Source organism: Bos grunniens, chromosome 2, assembly GCF_055505025.1.
Source record: "Bos grunniens cultivar Pamir isolate PY7600 chromosome 2, Bosgru_T2T1.0, whole genome shotgun sequence".
NCBI lineage: Eukaryota > Metazoa > Chordata > Mammalia > Artiodactyla > Bovidae > Bos > Bos grunniens.
In genome coordinates this window covers 9,942,661-9,966,406 of record NC_141166.1, presented here as the reverse complement: position 1 = coordinate 9,966,406, position 23,746 = coordinate 9,942,661, and the positions used below count along the sequence as shown (strand labels likewise).

The window sequence follows — 23,746 nt, the reverse complement described above, 5'->3', positions numbered from 1 at the left end:
CCCAGGAGAGACCTGAGTCCCCCTCCCCCGTGCAGCTGCTTTGGAGGTATTTATAGCCTGAGCGTGAGGCGGCAAGGACACGCGCTTTTATTTCGGAAGTGATAATTCCAATTCCAGGTGGGTGAGCCCAGGAGGACCCAGCGTCCCCTCCCCTACTCTACTCTCACTACCAGGGCCCTGGGGACCGCCCCTGCTACCACTCAGCCCACCTAGAAACGGCCCCCTTCTTAGTCCCAAGTGTGTGGGCCAAACCAGTTTTCAGACGTCAAACTGGGCACCACCAACCAACCTCCAAGACCCCGCGCCCGGCAGGCGTTTAGAACTCCATTCTCAGTCCTGGATCCGCCTGCAATGCGGGAGACCTGGGTTCGATCCCTGGGTTGGGAAGATCCCCTGGAGAAGGGAAAGGGTACCCACTCCAGTATTCTGACCTGGAGAATTCCATGGATTGTATAGCCCATGAGATCGCAAAGAGTCGGACAAGACTGAGCGACTTTCACTCTCGGTCCCGGAATAGGAAGCGCGGCTCGGTGCTGACCTCTAATGGACGAGGCTGGTAGTGCGGGACGACGGCAGTGCCTGAGCCGCCCGGGCCTGAGGGGCCACCGGCGTTTCCATCTCCTCCCCTCCCAACTCTGCTCCGCCCGGTCGAGAAGGAAGCCCTGAAACTGGCTCCTCGGCGCGTCTTTGCTCCATCCCTGGGGCTCCAGGATTGTGCCCGGCAAGCCAGGAACCTGCGGCACAGATGCCTCCCTGGGTGTAGGCGTGGAGTTCATTCGGCACACCTTGTCCACGCCCCGCCCACTGTGGGCACAGGGCCCAGGCACGTAGCTGATGTCTATCTGATCGTCAAATATTTGTGGCGTACCTGCCAGGCCAGAGAGAAGAGGCCACGGCCCTGCCCTCCTGGGGCTCCCGGGTCAGTCCTGGGGGCCTGACTGTACCTGTGCAAGGCAGCATGAATAAGGGGACTACGGGACACACCGGCTGTGAAAGCGCAGAGGATCGGGGCGGGGGTGGGGGTCGGGCAGGTTCGTGGAGGAGGCGAGAACCTGAAAGAGAAGCAGATGTTAGCTCGGCAGAGAAGCCGAGAAAGGCATTCCAGGTAAAGGGTCTGCGAAGGCAGAGGGCAGGCGGCAGAGGTAGTGCAGAGCACGAGAGAACTGCCCCTGGGCTGGAGGGTGGGGCGAGGCAGTTGCTGGCCAATCGGGATCGGCCGTGTTGGGCTCTCCGGCAGCCTGGATTGGGTCTCTAGATATCCCAGGGGAGGGGGCTGCGGCTCCATCCCCGCCCCCAATCGCGGGCAGGTTGCAGCGCCCCCTGGGAGCCGGGCTAGGGTCTCAGCTGGTTGGTTCCTCCTAGGGCTTCTCCAGGCTGCGATACTTCTTACGCAACACGGACACCGGGTCTTTGAAGAGCACTGGGTCTAGACGGAGGCGCGAGGACACGAGGGGCATGTGGCCGAACCCTGAGGCCATCTGGTTGATGCAGTCCTGGGCGCCCGGCCGAGGCTCCGATCTGAGCCGCGGACTCCCAGGCACCTAAGAGGGGGGGCGGAGAATGCGCTGGGGAGGGGTGGCTTCTCTTACTTGGAACCCCGCCCTGCCGCCCCTCCCCCCCGCCCGTCCCGTGCAGCACAAAGGATTTGGGTTAGACAGAGCGTGGCTTCCCTAGCCAGGGCCCTCCCAGTGCCGACCACGCCCATGGGTCCTCACCAGTGGAGGTTTGGCCTCCTGATGCCACGGCCCATAGGGCACCTTGATAGGCGGCAACTTGGTGACGGCTGCTACTAGAAAGTTCATCAGGACATCCACGCAGGGGGGTGACTCATCTGCCAGGGTCCTCAGAGCCTTGGGCAGGGAGTGGGTGAAGAGGGTGTGGTAATACCTGGGTGAGAGGAGAGGAACAGGAGAGGGTGCAGCCCCATTCCCCCACAAGGCCGAATTCTTCTCCCTCCTGGCCTCACTCTCCCATTGATTCCAATTCCTAAGCTTCCTGTGAAAGTCCTGCACCGTTTTCTGAGCCCTGGCCGCCTCCAAGAGCTCCCATCCCGTGTATGCTCTGCTCTCCACTACTCTGTGCCCTGTGGCTTCTCTGCAGCCAATAGTGAAATGAAATGCAAAAGAGAAAAGAAATGCAAAACGGCAAAATGGTTGTCTGAGGAGGCCTTACAAATAGCTGAGAAAAAAAGAGAAGCTAAAGGCAAAGGAGAAAGGGGAAACTATACCCATCTTGAATGCAGAGTTCCAAAGAATAGCAAGGAGAGATAAGAAAGACTTCCTCAGTGATCAGTGCAAAGAAATAGAGAAAACAATAGAATGGGAAAGGGTAGAGATCTCTTCAAGAAAATTAGAGATACCAAGGGAACATTTCATGCAAAGATGGGCACAATAAAGGACAGAAATGGTATGGACCTAACAGAAACAGAAGGTATTAAGAAAAGGTGGCAAGAATATACAGCAGAACTATACAAAAAAGATTTTAACGACCCAGATGACCATGATGGTGTGATCACTCACCTAGAGCCAGACATCCTGGGGTCCAAAGTGAAGCTGGGCTTAGGAATCATCACTATGAACAAAGCTAGTGGAGGTGATGGAATTCCAATTGAGCTATTTCAAATCCTAAAAGATGATGCTGTGAAAGTGCTGCACTCAATATGCCAGCAAATTTGGAAAACTCAGCAGTGGCCACAGGACTGGAAAAGGGCAGTTTTCATTCCAATCCCAAAGAAAGGCAATGCCAAAGAATGTTCAAACTACCGCACAATTGCACTCATCTCATACACTAGCAAAGTAATGCCCCAAATTCTCCAAGCCAGGTTTCAGATTTCCAGATGTTCAAACTAGATTTAGAAAAGGCAGAGGAACCAGAGATCAAATTGCCAACATCCATTGGATCATAGAAAAAGCAAGAGAGTTACAGAAAAACATCTACTTCTGCTTTATTGACTATGCTAAAGACTTTGACTGTGTGGATCACAACAAACTGTGGAAAATTCTGAAAAAGATGGGAATACCAGACCACCTGACCTGCCTCTTGAGAAACCTCAGGAGGTTTCCAGGTCAAGAAGCAATAGTTAGAACTGGACATGGAACAACAGATTGGTTCCAAATTGGGAAAGGAGTATGTCGAGGCTGTATATTGTTACCCTGCTTATTTAACTTATATGCAGAGTACTTCATGCAAAATGCCAGGCTGGAAGAAGCACAAGCTGGAATCAAGATTGCCGGGAGAAATATCAATAACCTCAGATATGCAGATGACACTACCCTTATGGCAGAAAGCAAAGAAGAACTAAAGGGCCTCTTGATGAAAGTGAAAGAGGAGAGTGAAAAAGCTGGCTTAAAACTCAACATTCAGAAAACGGAGATCATAGCATCCAGTCCCATCACTTCATGGCAAATAGATGGGGAAACAATGGAAACAGTGAGAGACTATTTTCCTGGGCTCCAAAATCACTGCAGATGGTGACTGCAGCCATGAAATTGAAAGATGCTTTCTCCTTGGAAGAAAACTTATGACCAACCTAGACAGCATATTAAAAAGCAGAGACATTACTTTGCCAACAAAGGTCCATCCAGTTGAAGCTATGGTTTTTCCAGTAGTCATGTATGGATGTGAGAGTTGGACTATAAAGAAAGCTGAGCACCAAAGAATTGATGCTTTTGAACTCTGGTGTTGGAGAAGACTCTTGAGAGTCCCTTGGACTGCAAGGAGATCCAACCAGTCCATCCTAAAGGAAATCAGGCCTGAATATTCTTTGGAAGGACTGATGCTGAAGCTGAAACTCCAATACTTTGGCCACCTGATGTGAAGAACTGACTCACTGGAAAAGACCCTGATGCTGGGAAAGATTGAAGGCAGTAGGAGAAGGGGACGACAGATGATGAGATGGTTGGATGGCATCACCGACTCAATGGACATGAGTTTGAGCAAACTTTGGGAGACGGTGATGGACAGAGAAGCCTGCTGTGCTGCAGTCCATGGGGTCACAAAGAGTCGGACATGACTGAGCGACTGAACTGACTGAACTCTCCTCTCCCTCAGGCTCCTTGGGGGCCCTCACCTGGGCTCTGAGTCTGAATTCAGGCAGGAGGAAAGGATCAGCTGGATCCCAGGCCTTCAAAGGTGGAAGCCCAAAGAGTAGCTTCAGGGAGGCTGTGGATTTACCACACCTCCCCAAAATCCAAACCCTGTCCATGGCCTCTGCATGGCTCTACTTAAAATACCACTAGCTGCCTTTGGTTGACTCTCTGTGTGCGAAGGACGTCATGTACTTTTCTTATGTGATGGTCACACCAGCCCTGTGAGGTGAATACACTTACAAATGAGGAAACTGAACCTCAAGAGAGGTGGGGAGACTTGCCCATCACAGCACTGGGAAGTGGCCTTGAACCTGGATCTCGGGGCGATATGCTGGCTGTATGTGTCCACTCCCATACCACCCTGCTCCTGGTTCAAAGAGGGGGGTCTCTGTGGCCCTCTGAGTCCAGTGCCCGCGTTACCATCGGTACCTGTGGTAGAAGGCAGCTGAGGTGAGAACCATGGAGAATTCATTGGCCCTCTCTCCAGTGTAGCCCCAGCCCCCCTGGGTCTCATCCCAGAAGTGGCTCCATGTGAGAAAGCCGACCATCCGCTCCGGGAAGCTCTGCCATACTATGAAAGCGAAGTCCACCTGCGGAGATATTTAAGTGAGGTGTGAGGAAGGACTTTCTGCTGAGCCAGGAACATCGGAGACATGGAGTCAAGGCCAGCCCGGCTGAGGGGACTCGGGGGAGAGGAGATGGCAGCCTGAAAATGCCCGGGGATTGCTTAGGAACTCCCCAACTGGGAAATAGAAACAGTGCTTTTGCAGCTGGAAACTGAAAATGTTTTCAGAGAGTCTGTGAAGTGAAAGTTGCTCAGTTGTGTCCGATCCTTTGCAACCCCATGGACTGTAGCCTGCCAGGCTCCTCTGTCCATGGAATTCTCCAGGCAAGAATACTGGAGTGGGTAGCCATTCCCTTCTCCAGGAGATCTTCCTGAGCCAGGGCTTGAACCGGGGTCTCCTGCATTGCAGGCAGATTCTTTACCATCTGAGCCACCAGGGAAGACCAAAGAATCTGTGGAAAGCTTCTATTAGATTTCTAAGGAGGAGGCTGATGGCTCACCTGGGTGATTTCTAAAGCAGGAGGCTAGACCTCTTGATCTTTGATCATCCCAGCTCCCGGACTCTGAGAGGCTGCCAGGACCCACACAGGGGTCCTCTTGGGGGGTACTCACCTCACTTGTGGAAAGACTGCTGTGGGCGTCCAGGCTCAGGATGGCATCGGTGCTGATGGCGCTGTACGGGAGGAAGCGGTCACTGGCCTGCAGGGGGACGGGGTGGAGGGCAACTCAGCTGTGGGACCCCTCCCCAGGCTCCCATGGTGAGAATCTGAAAATCTGCTAAGCAGGATCCCCCCCGCCCCGCCACCCCCCACAGGCATGATGTAAAAGGAAGAGCCATGAAAACAAGTCTGCAAGGAACTCGGACCCAAGGACCTCGCTTTCCCTCTGTGGATTTCAGTTCGCCCTTTGATTAAATGGGGCCATTGGTGTCTAGGTTCCTTCCAGGTTTGACATTTCAGGATTCCTCTAGTATCACATCAGATGCTCACCTCAACCCTGGAAGGGGTTGTTAAACATCCTTTGTTTCAAAGAGACAGGTTCGGAGAGATGGGCTTGCCCAGGATGGCACAGCGAGCGGTTGTGTCACACCATCCCAGATTCTCAGAAGCCACCTGCCCCATCCCCACCCCCGCCCCAAATGCTGCCACCTACCCAAGTTTCCCCTCTCTCCCTTACCTGAGACAGCAAGGTAGTCCCTCTGCCTTCCCTCATCACACAAAACCTGGTTCTCTGGCGGTACAATTCACAAGGACGGAAGAGAATCATTTCTATTAGGCCTGCAGCTGAAACCCACGGTCTGATTTCTCCAGGCCCAACTTGAAGTCCAGCTGTGGCTCAGGCCCAAGTCAACCCTGCTGTGTGTGTGTTCCCCAGATCCCAGCCTTCTGCCCTTCCTGTGCCCCTCCCCATCCTCACCTTCCTGTGCCCATCAAGGACTGTCAAGGGCACTGCTGTCTCAGGCCACCTGGGTGGGGGTGGCTTCTTACTGCTCCAGAGAACCAAGATCTAGAAGGAAAGACGGGGGAGGATGTCCTGAAGTCTGGGGCAGAAGGTGGTGGTGGAGGTGTCCCAGGAGTACTCTTTCTCAGGGTGGAAAAAGTTTAGGGGAGCCACTGTTGTATGTGACTTTGGAAGGAATTTAGTTGGATCCAAGGTGCATTTATGGCTGCCCTGTTTTTGCCTCTGGGCTTCTGGAAGGCATGAAGTCCAGTAACACACACGCTACCTGTAGCGTTAGAGCTCAGGTCACACCTACCCTGGACCCTGACCCCATCCCCATCTTTTCTCGAAGGTTTTAATTCTCTTTCTCTTGCTCTTTTATCATTCCCAGCCCAGCTCAAGTGTCCCATCTTTGAAGCTGCTCCATCTGTGCTCTGGCTGAACAAACTGCTTATTTCCTTTCCAAGTACTCTCGAGAGCCTATCTGGTTTCTCTGGAAGTGACATTTGACAGTCTGTGTGCTGGGAGATGCTAACTAAATATGAATCTGGGGCAGACTCCTTTCCTGCTTCTTCTCTGCATCCTCAGCATCAAGCCCAGGGTGCTCAGAAAATGCCGGATGAGCAAATGAATGCATGTACGTTTACTTCAACCTCCCAAGAGGTGCCTGTTTTTCAGGGGGCTTCATCGGTTTCCATGAGGGAAGAGGGGATGGAGGTGGGGGAAAGGACCTAGGGAGGAACTTGGAACTGAGAGAGGAAGGCAGCAATGGTACTTGAAAATCCTTCCCATGGCTCTCCCACAATGTGTGGTTATCCTTGGTGTCCAGATGTCTTCAAGGGCCCCGCCCTGTTCCTTGCCCCAACTCTGGATCCAAGCACCCCAGCTGGCAAGGGGACTGACCTGGGCACAGTGCTGGGCGCCTGCCACCGCCTGGATGAGCTTCAGGGGAGGCTGGCCTAGAGCCCCCACCCAAATCAGGGCACTGAACCTGCCCAGAGGACGAGAGCCTGGAGGAATGAGACACAGGCTGTTAGTGTGGGAGGGAACAGAACCCCCTGGAGAATGACCTGAGCTGGGAACCTGGGGAGCCGGGAGAGGTGGGGGATTTGGAGAGGGGCTTGGTAGGACCTTAGGGCTGAGGCTGGGGCAGACTTGGGGCGAGTTGATGAGGGGACTTCAAGTTGTCCCATCCCTAGGGCACTCACCCTGTTGTAGGTGGTAGAAGGGGAAGTCCGAGGGGCTTGTGGAGAAAGTGGACAGGGCCAGGAGTGCCCCTGGGGGGCTGTTCCACAGGAGCGAGGGGTGAGCAGATGCTCCAGAGACTCGGTCCTGAATAATCTGGGAAAGGAGAGAAGGCTGGGCAGAGGGCGTGGCTAGTGTGGTGGTGGGCGGGGCCTGAGGAAGCGAGGACCCGGTGCAGCCCCACACCTCCCCCTCCAGGAATTGGGGAGGGCAGCATCGGCATCACCAGATGTCTGGGGACAGCAGGGTTCAGAGTCCAGAGTAGGGGTCACTGCCTGATGCTGTCTGCTGTCTGCTGTCGTGGCAGACACCACGAACAGGCCATGATGTTCTTTCCAGAACCAGAATCCCTCCCAACACAAGCCCCAGGCAACCAGGGCCCATCAGCTGGAGCTGTCGGATGCTTAGCAATCTGTTTGCTACAGATGTCGCTCTAGAGAGGGGGAAACTGGGCCAAGACCGGAGAAGGAGCTCATTCAAGAGCTCGGAGCCAAGTCTCAGATTCTTCCCAGAAGCATCTTCAAAGGGGACGCCTAAGCACCAAGGCAGAGGAGGTGTTAGAAGAGAGGGGCATGGCGAGGGGACAGGGATGGGGTGGAGCCAGGCATCCGAGCCCCCCTCGGGTGAGTCCCCCTCACCTCCAGAGTGGTATGGATGACTTTCTCCACGGAGGAGAAGTACGCATCCCACAGAAACTGGGCCTGCTGACGCAGGGCAAGGACCCGTGTGAGGGGCATCTCCTGGAGGGCAGCCAGGACCTGGGGCGAGAGGGAGAAAAGAAAGAGGCATGCGGCCCTGGCAGGCTCTGACTCACCTGGTGTGGGGACAACCTAGGGTGGGGGTCTGGAACCAGAAGTCGGCTCCCCACGGTTCTCTACATGGATTGGCAGCTGTCATCCTTGGCAAAATCCCAGGTAATTTAGCAATCAAGTGTTCAAGGGTCACACAGAGCTAGGTTTAAATCCCACTTAGTAACTGTGTGACTGTGGACAAAGCACTTAACCTCTTTGAGTCTGTTTCCTCATCTGTAAAGTGGACAGATAGTACTGGCCTCATAGGGTGGTTGCAAGGATTAAATTAGCTGATATATATTAAGTGTTTAGCACATTGTAGAGGCTCAGTGAAAGGAAGCTATTCCTGTTAGCTTCTTGCCCTGTTCTCCACTTCTCAGGAGATTCGAGGCTTACGTTTATATTTTTCAGAGATGGGCAAAGTTAGTTTCATCAGACGGGAAAATCACTGAGCATTTTGCTTTCCCACTCCAAGCTCCATGTAGGCGCTCAGATTTTGGATTTTTGTGTGACTTTTCCTTAAGCTAAGTACTTAAGCAGTCATGGACCAGTGGGATTGGGCCCATGGAAATCATCTAGTCTAACTTATCCCATTGTACAGATGGGGGAACTGAGGCTGAAAGAGGCTGAGGACTTGCTCTCAGAACCCCAGAGGCTTAGGGCTGGGGGGTAAAGTCATCAATATACATAAATGGAGGATAGGAGTGAGGGCTAGGATCCCGGGGTCCCCCCATGTCCCGAGTCCAGTCCCCACCCCACGGGCAGGGCCCTGAGCTACCTGAAGTGGGAGCCTCTCGTCAGCTACAACGGCCGCCTTGGTCCAATCGATGACTTCTGAGAAGGGCAGCTCCCAGCGAGGGCTGAGAAGCACAGGAATGCAGCCAGCCTGGGGGGTAGGGGGGTCACTGGGGAGCCCAGTCCCACCCTGCACACACTCACCCCTCCTCTCTGCTGCACTGGGGGCAAGGGGTAAAGAAGATAGAAAAGTGGGATTTTTTCTGGGGATGGGGTGTTATTCTGCACGGGGTGTAGTGAATATGGCTGGAGACACACCTGAGTCTCAGAGTAAAGGAGTGGGCAGCTCACCACCCCTTCCCATTGGTTTGGGCTTAGACTACCCTTCCAGTTCAGGAGTGTGGGGGGAGATGGCTGGGGGGTGCCCCCATCGGGGTTGTACCTGCAGGGCTTGAAGGAAGTGCAAGGCATCAGGATTGCGGCCAGGGATGAGGCAGAAGGTGGCGTTGGGTAGCGTCGCCCTGGGGTGGGTCCTGAAGAGGCACAGGAAGGGGTCCTGCACATAGAAAGCCTAAGACAGCTGCCCCCACCCAGCTCCCTGGATGCGCCCCCAGCCCTCCACACTAACACTCCCAAATTCACAGTGTGCAAGCCCACCATCATGTTCCCATATTTTAACATTCTTGCACACGCATAGCCACACACTGTTCCTGTCCCACTGCTAAGGCAGCAGGCAGGACCCCCGAGCTCAAGCTCCGCCGCTGCCCTCAGGATTAGGCACCTCCCTTCTCTTCTCTGGACCATGGTTTGCACATTTGCAAAATGGGAGGCAGCTGAGCTGCTGTTTCCGCTGACTTGGGCACGTACATATGTGTTTGCCCTCCCACCACTCGCCACACGCAGACTTCTGGGCACCCCTCACCTGAGTGGCCTCCATGCCCTGCCCTCCCCCAATCCTCAGAGCCCAGGCCCGTGAAAGACTCTTCTGTCCGAAGGTGGGCTGGGCCCCCAGCCTGGAACCACACAGGAAGCAGCTGCCCAGAGAGGGCCCTCGCCCAGAGGACAGGCCTCCTCTGTTCCTCCCCCTCCCCTCCCCCCAGGCCCAGGGCCACCCTCAGGCCGCGTGTCTGTGGGGGGCGGGGTAGAAGTCACAGCCTCCTCAGAGCCACTGCCTACCCTGGGACTGCTTGGCCAGGGAAGGAGTGCCATGACCTGGCTACGGGGTGTGTGTGTGTGTGTGTGTGCGCTCGCACGGGTGTGGGTGTGCATGTGTGTGTGTGCGCACACGCACGCATGGGTGTGCACAAGACTCCGAGCTGCAAGGGTGTGTGTGTGTGTGTGTGTGCGCACACGCATGCATGGGTGTGCACAAGACTCCGAGCTGCGGGTGTGTCTGTGTGTGGGGGGGAGTGTTTGTGGTGTGTGTGTGTGTGCACACACATGCATGGGTGTGTACAGGACTCCGGGCTACGGGGTGTGTGTATATGTGTGTGTGTGTGTGTGCGCATGCACACATGGGTGTGCACAGGACTCCAGGCTATGGGGTGTGTTTGTGGTGGGTGTGTGCGGGTGTGTGTGTGTGCATGTATGTGCGTGTGCGCATGCACGCATGGATGTGCACAGGACTCCGGGCTATGGGGTGTGTGTGTGGTGTGTGTGTGTGGTGTGTGGAGTGTGTGTGTGGTGTGTGTGGTGTGTGTGTGTGTGGTGTGGTGTGTGTGTGTGTGGTGTGTATGTGGTGTGGTGTGTGTGTGTGTGTGTGTGTGTGTGTGTGTGGTGTGTGTGTGTGTGGTGTGTGTGTGGTGTGGTGTGTGTGTGGTGTGGTGTGGTGTGTGTGTGTGGTGTGGTGTGTGTGGTGTGGTGTGTGTGTGTGTGTGGTGTGGTGTGTGTGTGTGTGGTGTGGTGTGTGTGTGGTGTGGTGTGTGTGTGTGTGTGGTGTGGTGTGTGTGTGTGGTGTGGTGTGTGTGTGTGTGTGTGTGTGGTGTGTGTGTGGTGTGGTGTGTGTGTGTGGTGTGTGTGTGTGTGGTGTGTGTGTGTGTGTGGTGTGTGTGTGTGTGGTGTGGTGTGTGTGTGTGGTGTGTGTGTGTGTGGTGTGTGTGTGTGTGGTGTGGTGTGTGTGTGTGATGTGGTGTGTGTGTATGTTCAAACATGGGTGTGCACAGGACTCTGGGGCCCATAGGCCTGCTCTGAGTGGGACTGAGGAGTAAGGCCGAGGGGATCCCAGGACCCTTCTCACCTACAGCCTGTCTGGTCCTGAGTCTGAACTTTCAGGAAGCAATCCTAGGAGTAGTTAGCCTCTGGACCAACCTTCCTTGAACAGATGGGGAGACTGAGTCTCAGAGAGCCCGAGGACTGGCTCAGGGTCTCAGAAAAGGGTGGGGGCTCTGCTGGAACTGGAACCAAGGTGTGCTGGCCCCTGACCCTGGGTTATCTGGGCCCCCTGGAGCTGCTGCCCAGGGGTCTCCCAGCGGACCCGGCTTTCTTTGTCTGATACTCAGGTGTCCATCAGGCTTCTCCTGGAAGAAGCTGCAAGTTAAAAACAGGACACCCTCCATCTCACTAAAAGCCACAGTAAACCCCTGAAGGACTGAAAACTTCTAAGTTGAAGGCTACAGAGAAACCAGAGCCAGAGAACTTACTGAATAAACTGTACCAGTCAGTCCTCGTTAACCTCCACTGCCCCCTCTGTGTGTTTGCACATCCTTCTTCAGCCTGAAGCACCCTTCCCTGCCTTGCAGCCTGAAGAGCTCCCCCTGCTCTGTCTTAATGTCTAAAGTTCAAATATCACCTCCTCTGGGAAGCCCTCCATGGTCTCTCCAGAGATGGCGCCTTCCTCTGCTCCCACAGCCTCTCCGTGCCCTGAAGTAGTAATGAACTGAGTTAACCTTACCAGAGATCAAATTGCCAACATCTGCTGGATCATCGAAAAAGCAAGAGAGTTCCAGAAAAACATCAACTTCTGCTTTATTGACTATACCAAAGCCTTTGACTGTGTGGATCACAATAAACTGTGGAAAATTTTGAAAGAGATGGGCATACCAGACCACCTGACCTGCCTCTTGAGAAACCTGTATGCAGGTCAGGAAGCAACAGTTAGAACTGGACATGGAACAACAGCTTGGCTCCAAATAGGAAAAGGAGTACGTCAAGGTTGTATGTCACCTTGCTTATTTAACTTATATGCAGAGTACATCATGAGAAACGCTGGGCTGGAAGAAGCACAAGCTGGAATCAAGATTGCTGGGAGAAATATCAATAACCTCAGATATGTAGATGACACCACCCTTATGGCAGAAAGTGAAGAGGAATTAAAAAGCCTCTTGATGAAAGTGAAAGAGGAGAGTGAAAAAGTTGGCTTAAAGCTCAACATTCAGAAAACGAAGATCATGGCATCTGGTCCCATCACTTCATGGCAAATAGATGGGGAAACAGTGGAAACAGTGTCAGACTTTATTTTTTTAGGCTCCAAAATCACTGCAGATGATGACTGCAGCCATGAAATTAAAATACACTTACTCCTTGGAAGGAAAGTTATGACCAACCTAGATAGCATATTCAAAAGCAGAGACATTACTTTGCCAACAAAGGTCAGTCTAGTCAAGGCTATGGTTTTTCCAGTGGTCATGTATGGATGTGAGATTTGGACTGTGAAGAAAGCTAGGCACCAAAGAATTGATGCTTTTGAACTGTGGTGTTGGAGAAGACTCTTGAGAGTCCCTTGGACTGCAAGGAGATCCAACCAGTCCATTCTGAAGGAGATCAGCCCTGGGATTTCTTTGGAAGGAATGATGCTAAAGCTGAAACTCCAGTACTTTGGCCACCTCATGCGAAGAGTTGACTCCTTGGAAAAGACTCTGATGCTGGGAGGGATTGGGGGCAGGAAGAGAAGGGGACGACAGAGGATGAGATGGCTGGATGGCATCACTGACTCAATGGATGTGAGTCTGAGTGAACTCCGGGAGTTGGTGATGGATAGGGAGGCCTGGCATGCTGCGATTCATGGGGTCACAAAGAGTCGGACATGACTGAGCGACTGAACTGAACTGAACTGAACCTTCACTGAGCATGTCCTTTGTTCTAAGTGCATTAAATACTTAGACTCACTTCATTCTCACAGCAACCCTAGGAGATGAGAGGTATGTGTATGCTCCATTTTACAGATGAGGAAACTGAGACCTAAAGAGGTTGCACAGCTCTGAAGTAGAGGAGCCAGGCAGGCAGCTTGCCCAGCCTCTCTCTACTTAACAATGTCTGTCATAACCAGGGACTTGTCTGTCTCTCTAATAAGACTGAGCTACTTGAAGGTTGGGGCTGTGCCTCCTTCAGCCAGTATCCCCAGGGCCAAGCAGAGCACCCAGCAGAGAATGGGTGCTCAGTGGTGCTAGACAAATGAAAGCTCAGTGTGCAACAGAGGAGAGACTCAGCACCAATGGGCCAAATGTCTGAAAGGTCCGTTTTGGCACAAATGCTAGTAATGGAGCTGGCTGAGAGTAGTCAGTGAGTGGCCTCGGGAGGTGTCGAGTTCCCTGTCAGAGGCTGGTTGAGCACTGCACGGCGTGTGTGTGTGTGTGTGTGCACGTGTGTGTGTGTGTGTTGTAGAAGGGATGTCATGGTGACTGCTGATCATCTGTGAGTATGTAAAGTGTTTGCCATGGACCTGGGGCCTCAGTGCCCAAGACTGCTGATGAGGTGACTCCACCCATGGCCCCAGGCAGGGCCGCATTGCAATTTGCAAAGCCCTAGGCTCTGGCCTTTGCAGCCCCTCAACCATAAAAATATTATAAAAATTATATTCGACAACTGTGTTGGTATAAAAATGAACATACGAATATATTAAAGCATTTTCTTCTATTTAAAAGTTCATTTCTTTTTTCCTTCTGATTTTCAAAGAAATGAAAACAGTTTCATGGGCTCCTACAATATCATGGGCCCTAGGCACTGCACCTCCTGGGCACAGTGGCGACAGGGCAGGGGATCTTAAAACGTGCATTAAATTTATGTTTTAAAAAAAAAGCAGGGAAGAACCTATGCACGTTTATATCCACACAGAGTACTTCAGAAAAGACACAAGAGAGACTAGCAACGGTGTTTGGCTCCAGGAAGGAAAACTGGGTGGCCGGAGACAGGAATGGCAGGGAGTTATTACTGTACACCCTTCTGTGCCTTTGGAATTTTGTACCATGTGAATGAATCCCCTATTCATAAAAGTAAATAAATAACAATTTAAACTGTTAGAGGCTTATTCCAGAGCAACAGGAGACTGTTCAACGAAGGTGGAAAAATATGGGCTTTGGAGCCAGAAACGTGCGGTTTAATCTCAAGCTCTGCAGCTCGTAAGTGCCAGATCAGAGCAGTGAGGGAGGCCCTGGTGAACCAAGGAGCTTGTCACCAAAGGCCCTTGGCGGGCTCCCTCCACCTCTCTGAGCCTCAGTTTCCTGTTCCCTGAAATGGGGATAGTAACACCTCCCTTGAAAGGTGCTTGAGAGGATTAGCCATGGCTGGCACAGCACCCGCCCCGGAGAGCGGGCTCTCCCCAATGCTCCTTTTCACCCTTCCCCTCCCCCCGGCGGAGTAAATGTGGGCCAGTGGTGGGGCCGTGAATTGCCTCTTTCTCTGGCCAGCACTTGTTTATTCAGGCTACCTTCCGGGGCCGGCCCATGGCTGTGGGCCTCCCTCTCTCTGTCCCTATACTTGACAGCTGTTCAGACAGCTGCCTGTCACTACAGGGAAACTGAGGCTCCAGCTACTCCAGAGATTACAAGTCCTGACGCCTGCAAGTAGGTGGAGACCAAACACAGAACTGCTTGAAGTTCGGGGGACAGTTAGACGCTGCCATGCATGACACCTTGGAAATAAACTTATCAAAAAGGCAACTCAGACGGTGGCCCACAGCAATTAGAAAACCCTGGCCAATTCTGGCCAGTTTGGATTCAATCAGTAAACATTTCGTGAGCTCCTACCTACCGTGTGCACTCCCCAAGTTTCAGTTTCTCAAAGTTCAGGCTAAAATACCTTTCAGATTCACCAGTAACCAATAGCATTTAGCAGTCACTAAAGTCAGCTGAAAGAAGAACTTCCTGTAACTAAGAATGGCTAAGTGTCTAATCAGACATAAGGCCGGGCAAGTGAGTGGAGAACCTTGTCACCAAAGGTCAGCTCCATCTGAATTTGGAGCTTGAGGTGCCTGGGGGGATCCCCAGCATTTCAGGTGCGGTCCAGAAGATGCCTGCTAGGGATGGGTCCTGGCAGAAGGGCCATGGGGACTGAGGGACAGGTCTGCTGTTCCTAACCTGGCTGCGGGGTTCCCTGGAGGCCACGTGCCTTTGGGAGGTAGAGAGATTCCATTCCCACAAGAGCCCTGTGGCTGAGAGAAGCCCCAGAAGCCCCAGGCAGAGGCAAAAATGGAGCTTGGCCACGTGAAGAATTCCTGGGAGGGAAGTGAAGCTCAGAATAAGCCATGTTGTTCTAGCAAAGAACAGGGAGATATCTGACACAGGGGACAAGAGAAGGATTCTAGAGTGACAGGTTCCAACTCCAGTCTGCCCAGCCAGCCTAGGATATTGCTGGCTTCCTGGGGGTGCAGAGGGATTAGGGTGCTTAGGGGTTAACTGCTTTACCACCTGAGATGTATCACCCCAACCAGCCCAGGCAGAGACATTTTTGAATGAGTTCTCCATGTCCCCATGGGTCCCCATGTCCCTTGTATGTATTCAGACACTCTCACTGGTGGGAATGCTTTTGCAGGTCTGACTTTATCCATATTTGCTATAGCCAAAGGCTAGAGGTTAATCCCCAAAATGAGACATAGGAGCAGCTTCCATCTGTGATCATGGCCCAGAGGCATGTCTCAGAATTGATCATAAACTCCTGCTTAAAACCCAGAACTCTAATGCTGAAGGCTTTGGAGCCACGCAATCCTAGATTAAAATACTAGCTGTACTCTTTCTGGCTGGGTGGCCTCAGGGAAGTTATTTAACCTCTCTGGGCTTTAGTGTCTGGTACACCAATACTTAAAAGATATAGATTAGTATTATTTTATGATAATCATTTATAAAAAGTGCTTAGCACGTAGTGGGACTTCCCCGGTGGCTCGTAAAGAATCTGCCTGCAAGGCAAGAGACCCGGGTTCAATCCCTGGGTCAGGAAGATCCCCTGGAGAAGGGAATGACTACCCACTCCAGTATTTTTGCCTGCAGAATTCCATGGACAGAGGAGCCTGGTGGGCTACAGTCCATGGGGTCGCCAAGAGTTGGACACAACTGAGTGACTAGCACAAGCACACAGTAAGCACTATAGACTTGTATGTTAACTAAAATGTTAGGGAAGGAAGGATTGGCATAAAAGAAGAGTAAATAGGAGTGAATCACATTTTATGCTTTTAAAGATCCCCAAGAAAATATTCCAAAATCTGCCTTGAACACTTCTTGCAGCAGATCATCATCTTGCTGGTCGTGTTCTCTGTTGTCTAACCCGATTCCCTCCTGCTACAGCTGAGGTCTAAATTTGCCTATCTCAATCCTACCCGGGCTCCTGGGCTCACTCCCACCACAGACCCCTCCCATCCAGCCCCCAAGGGGAGAGGTCCACTTACTGCTTGGGTCCATGGTCCTGCTCACAGCGCCCATCCCAGGGGCAGGCAGAGAAGTTGGTGCCCACCGTACGCCACCCGCCCCTCTCTTCTGCCACGGCTATCAGGGCCACCCCAGGGAGGGGGCTGTGCTGCTGCAGCTGGCCAAGAGCCCCCCCTCGCAAAGGGTGGGCTTCGGGGAGAAGCGGGAGGGCCACGTCAAAGCCGGGCCGGAAGGTGTCCATCGTGGGGCTGGCCTCGGCCACCATCGCCTGTCCCAGCTGGAAGATCCGGAGGCAAGGGGCGGGGTGGAGACTGAGGACCAGATGGTTCTTGCCCCCATCCCACTGCGGGAGCACCGGGTGGCACTCTCCAGCAGGGGTGTCGGGGCTGAGGACGAGGATGAGGAGGCAAGCCTCCGCAGCGCTGGCTGTGTGGTAGCGGGAGCCCTCGATGGAAGTCAGGACCTTGCGCGGAGTCTCAGAGATGGGTCCGACCGCCGGGTACACGAACACCTTGAGGCCACCACCTCTGCACCTCGAGGCATCAAAGCAAGCTCCCCGGTAGCAGCTGCCGCCACGGGGGGCTTGAGGAGGTTGAGGGCCATCTTCTAGGAGCTCCCCAGGCTGGGAGAAACTCTGCAGGAGCTCTGCGTCCAGCCAGCGGGGCCAGCCTTGGGGGGCCCCTGCCTGGCGTCTGGCAGGCTCTGCCAGGCGGAGAACTGGGAAGACTCTTAGCAGGATGAGGAGCCAGGAGGCCGACAGGGCCAGCCAGAGGGACTTTCTTCTCCATGACTGCATGTGGCCACCCACAGCCAGAGCTGCAGGAAGCAGAGGAAGCCAGGGGTTCAGAGGGGGCGTCTCTGGGATGGGGATCCACCTTCTAGGTCAGCGCCCTCATTGTACAGATGGGAAGACTGAGGCCTGTGGAGGGCAAGATCCAACAGCAAGTCACAAGTCACAGGCCAGGGACGACCCCGCTCTCTGGCCCTGCCTTCTTGTGGTCCGGACTCTGCTTCCTCGGCCTTTGGACAACCAAGCCAGTTTTTGCCCTTCCCAGCAGGGCCCCCTGACCCTGGGCGCTGCTCAGGCTGATGCAACCCCTGTGCAGACTGCAAGCCAGTGTCCTTCTGCCCTCCTGGCTGCACACCCTGACCTTAGCCTTGAGGGAGAGGAGGGCAGTCTGCCAGGCCATGGGGGACCTGTCAGGACTCCCACACGAGGCGGTCTGGCCAGGGTGCAGGGCTGGACAGAAGCAGGGCTGGTTTCCCCAATCCTCCCCCTTTCTGAGCAGCCCCTGAGCAGCCCGGCCACCCTGTGTCCACTGGCAAGCACTCCTGGGCTGAGGGCCCTGCGGCTGGAGCTAAAATTAGACCCTACATCCCATGTGGGCTCTCAGGGTCAGCTGAGGGCAAGGCCTGAGTGCAGCCGGTGGCCCCTGCCTGGGGGGCTGGGAGGGCTCTAAGTTCTGGTCCTCTCCCACCCTGCCGCTGTCCCAGTCCAGGCAGCTCAGTCCCTCCTCCCTCCACCTCTAGCAGCTGGTCCTGCACCCTCTGGCTTGGAGCTATCAGGGTGCAGAGGCCGGGGACCCCCTGCCAAGCCCCTGCCCCATGGCTCCCAAGCTCTGCTGTGTCTCGCCTCCCTTCTCAGGGCAGCCTTTGGTCAATCTAGATCTCTTTCCCAGCGGCAGCCTGACTCCTCCCCTGCCAGCTCTGATTGGCTCCTGTCTGGGAGGCAAGCTTTCCACTTAACCCCTTCCAAACCAGTTTTCTGGATTGCTAATAATGATAACCAGCAGGGCCCACAGCTCATGATTGGCCTTGAGCTATTCCAACCTCTATCTCACATCAGCCTTCCAAGGCCAAGGTTTCAGTTCAGTTCCGTTCAGTCGTTCAATCGTGTCCAACTCTTTCCGACCCCATGAATTGCAGCATGCCAGGCCTCCCTGTCCATCACCAACTCCTGGAGTTCACTCAGACTCACGTCCATTGAGTCAGTGATGCCATCCAGCCATCTCATCCTCTGTCGTCCCCTTCTCCTCTTGCCCCCAATCCCTCCCAGCATCAGAGTCTTTTCCAAGGAGTCAACTCTTTGCATGAGGTGGCCAAAGTACTGGAGTTTCAGCTTTAGCATCATTCCTTCCAAAGAAATCCCAGGGCTGATCTCCTTTAGAATGGACTGGTTGGATCTCCTTGCAGTCCAAGGGACTCTCAAGAGTCTTCTCCAACACCAACAGTTCAAAAGCATCAATTCTTCGGTGCTCAGCCTTCTTCACAGTCCAACTCTCACATCCATACATGACCACTGGAAAAACCATAGCCTTGACTAGACGGACCTTTGTTGGCAAAGTAATGTCTCTGCTTTTGAATACGCTATCTAGGTTGGACATAAGTTTCCTTCCAAGGAGTAAGCGTCTTTTAATTTCATGGCTGCAGTCACCATCTGCAGTGATTTTGGAGCCCCCAAAAAATAAAGTCTGACACTGTTTCCACTGTTTCCCCATCTATTTCCCATGAAGGGATGAGAATCACTGCCATTTCCTATGGATGAGCAAAATGAAACTCAGAGAGGGGATGGTATCTTCTAAGGAGACCCTGCTAAGGAGTGGCAGGGTGGGATTTGAACCTTGAGCTCCTGACTAGAGTCCTTAGAGCTTCCCACTGGTCACTGTAGCTGGGGGACTTGCTCCTGGCTGGGATACAGGCTCTCCACATTTTAACCCCTTCCATCAACAGATGAGATAATGAGGCATCAAGTGGCTGCGGTGTGGGGTGTGTGATAATGGATAAGGTGCTTCCAACTATTCCCAGGATTGGTCTCTCTTCCTTCAGCCCCCCACCCTTACCCTCTGCCAATCCAACTCTAGCTCCAGCTTTTTCAGCACCTTTCCTGACACCTTACACTCAGGCCCATGGGTTAGCCCTTACCTGGAGCTCTGTCGGAAGGGTCTGTAGTACTGGATCCTTGTTCCAGTCCATATGTGGAGTTCTTCCTGAGGGTGAAGGGCTTCCCTGTGGCTCAGATGGTAAAGAATCTGCCTGCAATGCAGGAGAGCTGGGTTAGATCCCTGAGTTGGGAAGATCCCATAGAGAAAGGAAATGGCAGCCCACTCCAGGATTCTTGCCTGGAGAATTCCATGGACAGAGGAGCCACAAACAGTCTGACATGACTGAGTAACCAGCCCTTTCTTTTTCCTGAAGGCTCCATTTCCTGACTTTCCATTAATCCACACCCCACTGAGGGTCCCCCCCAGCCACCCCCTACCTCTCAGTTCTTGGGTCTGTGCTCTGTGGAGGGGAGTCAGGAATGGGTGATGTCACCCATGAGGAGTTACTGAAGTGATAGAGAGACAGACTGGCTGCCAGGAGCCCCAGTCTGACCTGGAGTGGCCTCTGTTTCTATCTCTTACTGGCTGGACAATGTTGGGCCTCTGTCCCTGCTTCTCTAGGGAGGGAGTAATAATATCCATTTTAAGACTATAGCCTAGTTAAAAGCCAGGCCTACCCTATGGGGGGGGGGGTGGTCCCTGAACAAGTAGCAGTCTCCTGGCTTCTTTCTTTTTTTTAATTTAAAAATATTTACTTATTTATTTGACTGCATCAGATCTTGGTTGCAGCACATGGGTTCTCTGTTGTGGTGCGGGGTGGCATGAGGGCCAAGTAGTTGCTATGTGGGTTTAGTTGCCACAAGGCAAGTGGGATCCTAGTTCCCCGACAAGGGACTGGCCCTGCGTCCCCCACGTTGGAAGGTGGATTCTAAACCCCTCGACCACCAGGGAAGTCCTAGCCTCCTGCTTTCTTGCCTTCCCCTGATCTCTGAAGGTTGCTTATGTGACCCCACATTGGAAGGTGGATTCTAAACCCCTCGACCACCAGGGAAGTCCTAGCCTCCTGCTTTCTTGCCTTCCCCTGATCTCTGAGGGTTGCTGATGTGACCCCACATTGGAAGGTGGATTCTAAACCCCTCGACCACCAGGGAAGTCCTAGCCTCCTGCCTTCTTGCCTTCCCCTGATCTCAGAAGGCTGCTGACACGATGAGGGAGCCACCACAGGAATGTTAGGGCCTCAGGGGGCAGCCAGCCTGGGGTGGGGCACCATTCACACACTCAAGAATGTCCTCAAAATGGCCCACACAGGGGGGCTCTGGCCTCTTCACACTACAGGGTCAGTCACTAAGGGAGGCGCTGACTTTCCACAGGCATCAGGCTCTCTCCTGCAGCAAGAGAAAGGGGGCTGCTGCTGCCTCTCACCTTCCTGCACTAACTCCTCCTCCTCCAGGGACTGGTGCAAAGCTCCCTTCCTACAGGAAGCTTCCCTGACTCTTCTCCGGCTGGGTTAGGCCCTCCTTTAGGTTCTCATGCCGCTCCTTCTCCTCTGTGCCTGTACACACTCATTCATTCATCCACCAAATAGTTTTTTTTTTAACAAAATATATATATTTATTTATTTTGGCTACTTCTGGTCGTAGTTGCAGCACACGGGATTTGTGGTGTTTGGTCTCCAGAGAGCTCAGTAGTTGCCCCTCGGCATGTGGGATCTTAGTTCTCTGACCAGGGGTTGAATTTGTGTCTGCTGCATTGGAAGGTGGGTTCTTAACCACCAAACTACCAGGGAAGTCCCTCATCCAGCAAACACTTAATAAGTACTAAGTACAGGCTAGGTTTTGTGCCAGGCTCTGGAGATACAATTCTGAAGAACAATAATAGCTAACATTCGTAACATACTTGGTGCCATCTGTGGCTCTAAGTGCCAGCGTATTTGTTTATTTAATCCTCTCCTGAGGGGGCTTTGAGGGAGATACTATTATTATCCCCATTTTCCAGGTGAGGAAATGGACCCAGAGAGCTGAGGTAACTTCCTTTTTTGGGCCTTGCCCCTTGGTATATGGGATCTGAGTTCCCAGATCAGTGACTGAACCCGCGCCTCCTGTGTTGGAAGCAAGGACTTAACCACTGGACAGCCAGGGAAGCCCCAGCTTAGGTGACTGGACTCAATTTCCACACCTCAGCCTGGACTTAGACCCAGGCTGTCCATTCCTTTCACCTCTGAACCATTCTGGCTCCTGAGTGAGACAAACATTATGCACTCCCTCCCCCAAAATTCACTGTCCTAGGGAAAGAGAGGTCAGCTACCAGGCAATTACAGGATGAGGGAAGGGGACTATGGACGGGCCCAGAGGGGCTGCCTAACCCATGGGGCCAGAAAAGCTGTCTGAGGCAGTGACGTCACTGTGGTTGCGTGTGTGGGGACAGACAGGAAATGGTAGAAGTGGAGGCAGTGACAGTTTTTTTCTGGGTCACCCCACAAGTCACTCACTCATTCTACAGCTACTTAATGAGCCCCTACTCTGGGCCAGGCAGGCCCTCAGGGAACCAAGCAAACAGAATCTTGCTCTGGTGGAGTTTGCTTTCCTGAGAGGGAAAATCAGCAATAAACAAAACAGACAAGTAACATACCCCATGAGATAGTTGGCAATAGTGGTCTGGAGAAAGGGAGGGCCTGCACTGTTAAATGTTACAGGCAGGCCTCCATGGGGCCTTCCCTGGTGGTTCAGTGGCTAAGACTCTGCGCTCCCCATGCAGGGGGCCTGGGTTCAATTCCTGGTCGGGGAACTAGATTTTACATGCCGCAACTAAAGTGTTCCCATGTCGCAAGTAAGAGATTCCATGTGCCGCAAGTGAGGCGTGATGGAGTCAAATAAATATATAAATATTAAAAAAAAGAGAAAAAGCAGGAAAAGCTGAGCTTTGAGGTGAGGGAGTAAGTGGAAGGTGTTTCTAGGGGAAGGTCATCCCCGCCCGGGCGCAGGTTCTGGGTGGGGACTCTGCCTGCCGTATGCCTGGTCTGACCTTGTTTTCCCAGCACCACTGAGACTCTGGCAAGAGGCTGATTTGGCAGCAGAGACAGAAGCAGGGAGACCTGTGGGGCCAGGTGAGTCAGGTGGGTGAGCTGTGATGGTGGTTTGGAGCAGGGTGACATGGATGAAAGGAATAAGAAGCAGTTAGATCCTGGATCTATTTTGAGCCAGGGCAAAACAACAAATGTGCTGATGGATCGGATGTGAGGTTTGGCCTGAGCCTGAGCCGCAGGCAGGATGGAGCTGCTGTCAACTGAGATGAACTGAGTGGGGAGCCGATTAGGGGGAGAAGGTCAGGATTTCAGTTCTGAGGCTAGGAGTCATATCACATTCATCTTTCTCATCCCCAGCATTAGTATAATAAATGGCCAACACATGCTTGTTGAATGAGTGAATGAATGGATGATGGACAACGTTGGGAGGGTAGGAGGCCAAGGCCAGCTGGTCAGGGGTTTGTGGGGATATGGATCCTGTTCCAGCTCCCCTGGCCCCAGCCCTGGGCACACTGGCTCGTGCCCACACCCACACTTGCATCCGCACACAAGGCCTCTCCTACTTCCATCTCTGCAGCGGGGCTCTCAGGCCAGCTGGGGCCTGGACTTGTCCAGAAGCAAATCACACAGTTGCTCTGGGGCTTGGATGGAGGAAGAGAAAGCAGGGCATCCTGCCAGGCAGGACTGCCCTGGGCTCATCCTAAAAATATACCTCTGGGCTCTGCCAAGTGCTCTGGGGCCTCCATCAGGCTCTTCAGGGTTCATAGAAGCTTCCAGGGGTTCCAGTCCTGTACCTGGGCTCTGATCAGTGGGAGAGAAGTCACACTTCAGGGAGAAGGGAGTGGGAGAGGGCAGGAAGGAGTGGAGAGCAGTGAATAGGAGGAGGAAGACAAGCAAGGAGAGGAGGACAGAGGCCTGGGGTCTGGCTCCTGCCTGGAAGCTTCTGGGAGGAGGCAGAAGTCTTGTTTTCTGTAGGGTGTTTGTAGCAGGCCTTTTATTCGGATTTGGGGACAAGGAGGTGCTCTCGCTGGCATCCGGGAGCTCTGAGCGCTACTGTGTTGGTTTCATTTCGATAGTGGCATCACGCTGCCTGGAGGCTGCCTAAGCATGGGGTTTCTTCTTACCTGAGGTGCCAGGGGTCACATTGGCCAAGGTGCCCAGGTAGAAAATGGGTACTAACATCTTTGTATTTGATTTGAAGTGTTCCCTCTTTGCACCCTGAGTCTGCCTCCCTCCGGGCCTTCCTTCTCTGGGTTGGGCTGAAATTTTCAGAAAGATTATATCTAGTCTCCCAGGGGAGAGGGGCTTGGCACCCTGTAGAGTGCTGTGGTCAAGAGTACTGAGCAAGCTTGTGTTTCTATGCAAGCGGCTTCATCTCTCTGTGCTTCTGCTTCTTCATCGTAAAATGCTGCTAATACCTCCTTCCTCAAAGGCTTGCTGGGAAGAGAATTAGATGAGATCATGAAT

The 23,746-nt window shown here is 53.3% G+C and overlaps 1 protein-coding gene across 8 annotated transcripts; it reads right to left on the bottom strand.

Moving 5' to 3' along the window:
• Positions 1-64: 64 nt before the first annotated feature.
• On the bottom strand, positions 65-18,087 carry EXTL1 (exostosin like glycosyltransferase 1). 8 transcript variants are annotated; one of them, XR_015150485.1, is made up of 13 exons: positions 16,456-18,081; positions 9,307-9,397; positions 8,908-9,015; positions 7,977-8,096; positions 7,302-7,434; positions 6,997-7,103; positions 6,070-6,159; positions 5,830-5,883; positions 5,266-5,352; positions 4,518-4,678; positions 1,716-1,887; positions 432-1,541; positions 65-346 (listed from the first exon to the last, which is right to left on the bottom strand). XR_015150485.1 is itself a non-coding variant. In XM_086365343.1 (12 exons), the coding sequence occupies exons 1-12, from the start codon at positions 17,229-17,231 to the stop codon at positions 1,359-1,361; spliced, it is 2,082 nt and encodes a 693-aa protein (XP_086221469.1). In that variant the 5' UTR covers positions 17,232-18,081; the 3' UTR covers positions 65-1,358. The 8 variants fall into 8 exon arrangements, 4 of the variants coding, with proteins under 4 accessions (XP_086221469.1, XP_086221482.1, XP_086221479.1 ...); XR_015150499.1 differs by having other exon boundaries at positions 65-1,541; positions 1,716-1,850; XR_015150519.1 differs by lacking the exon at positions 5,830-5,883 and having other exon boundaries at positions 1,716-1,850.
• Between the last annotated feature and the right edge of the window lie 5,659 nt (positions 18,088-23,746).

Excerpts from the sequence above, each read along its gene's own strand:
- EXTL1 (XM_086365343.1), bottom strand. The coding sequence starts at position 17,231 with ATGCAGTCATGGAGAAGAAAGTCCCTCTGGCTGGCCCTGTCGGCCTCC. Across the intron at positions 7,435-7,976 it reads TCATCCATACCACTCTGGAG|ATTATTCAGGACCGAGTCTC; the intron begins GTGAGGGGGACT and ends CTCCTTTCCCAG. Across the intron at positions 4,679-5,265 it reads GCAGTCTTTCCACAAGTGAG|GTGGACTTCGCTTTCATAGT; the intron begins GTGAGTACCCCC and ends ATATCTCCGCAG.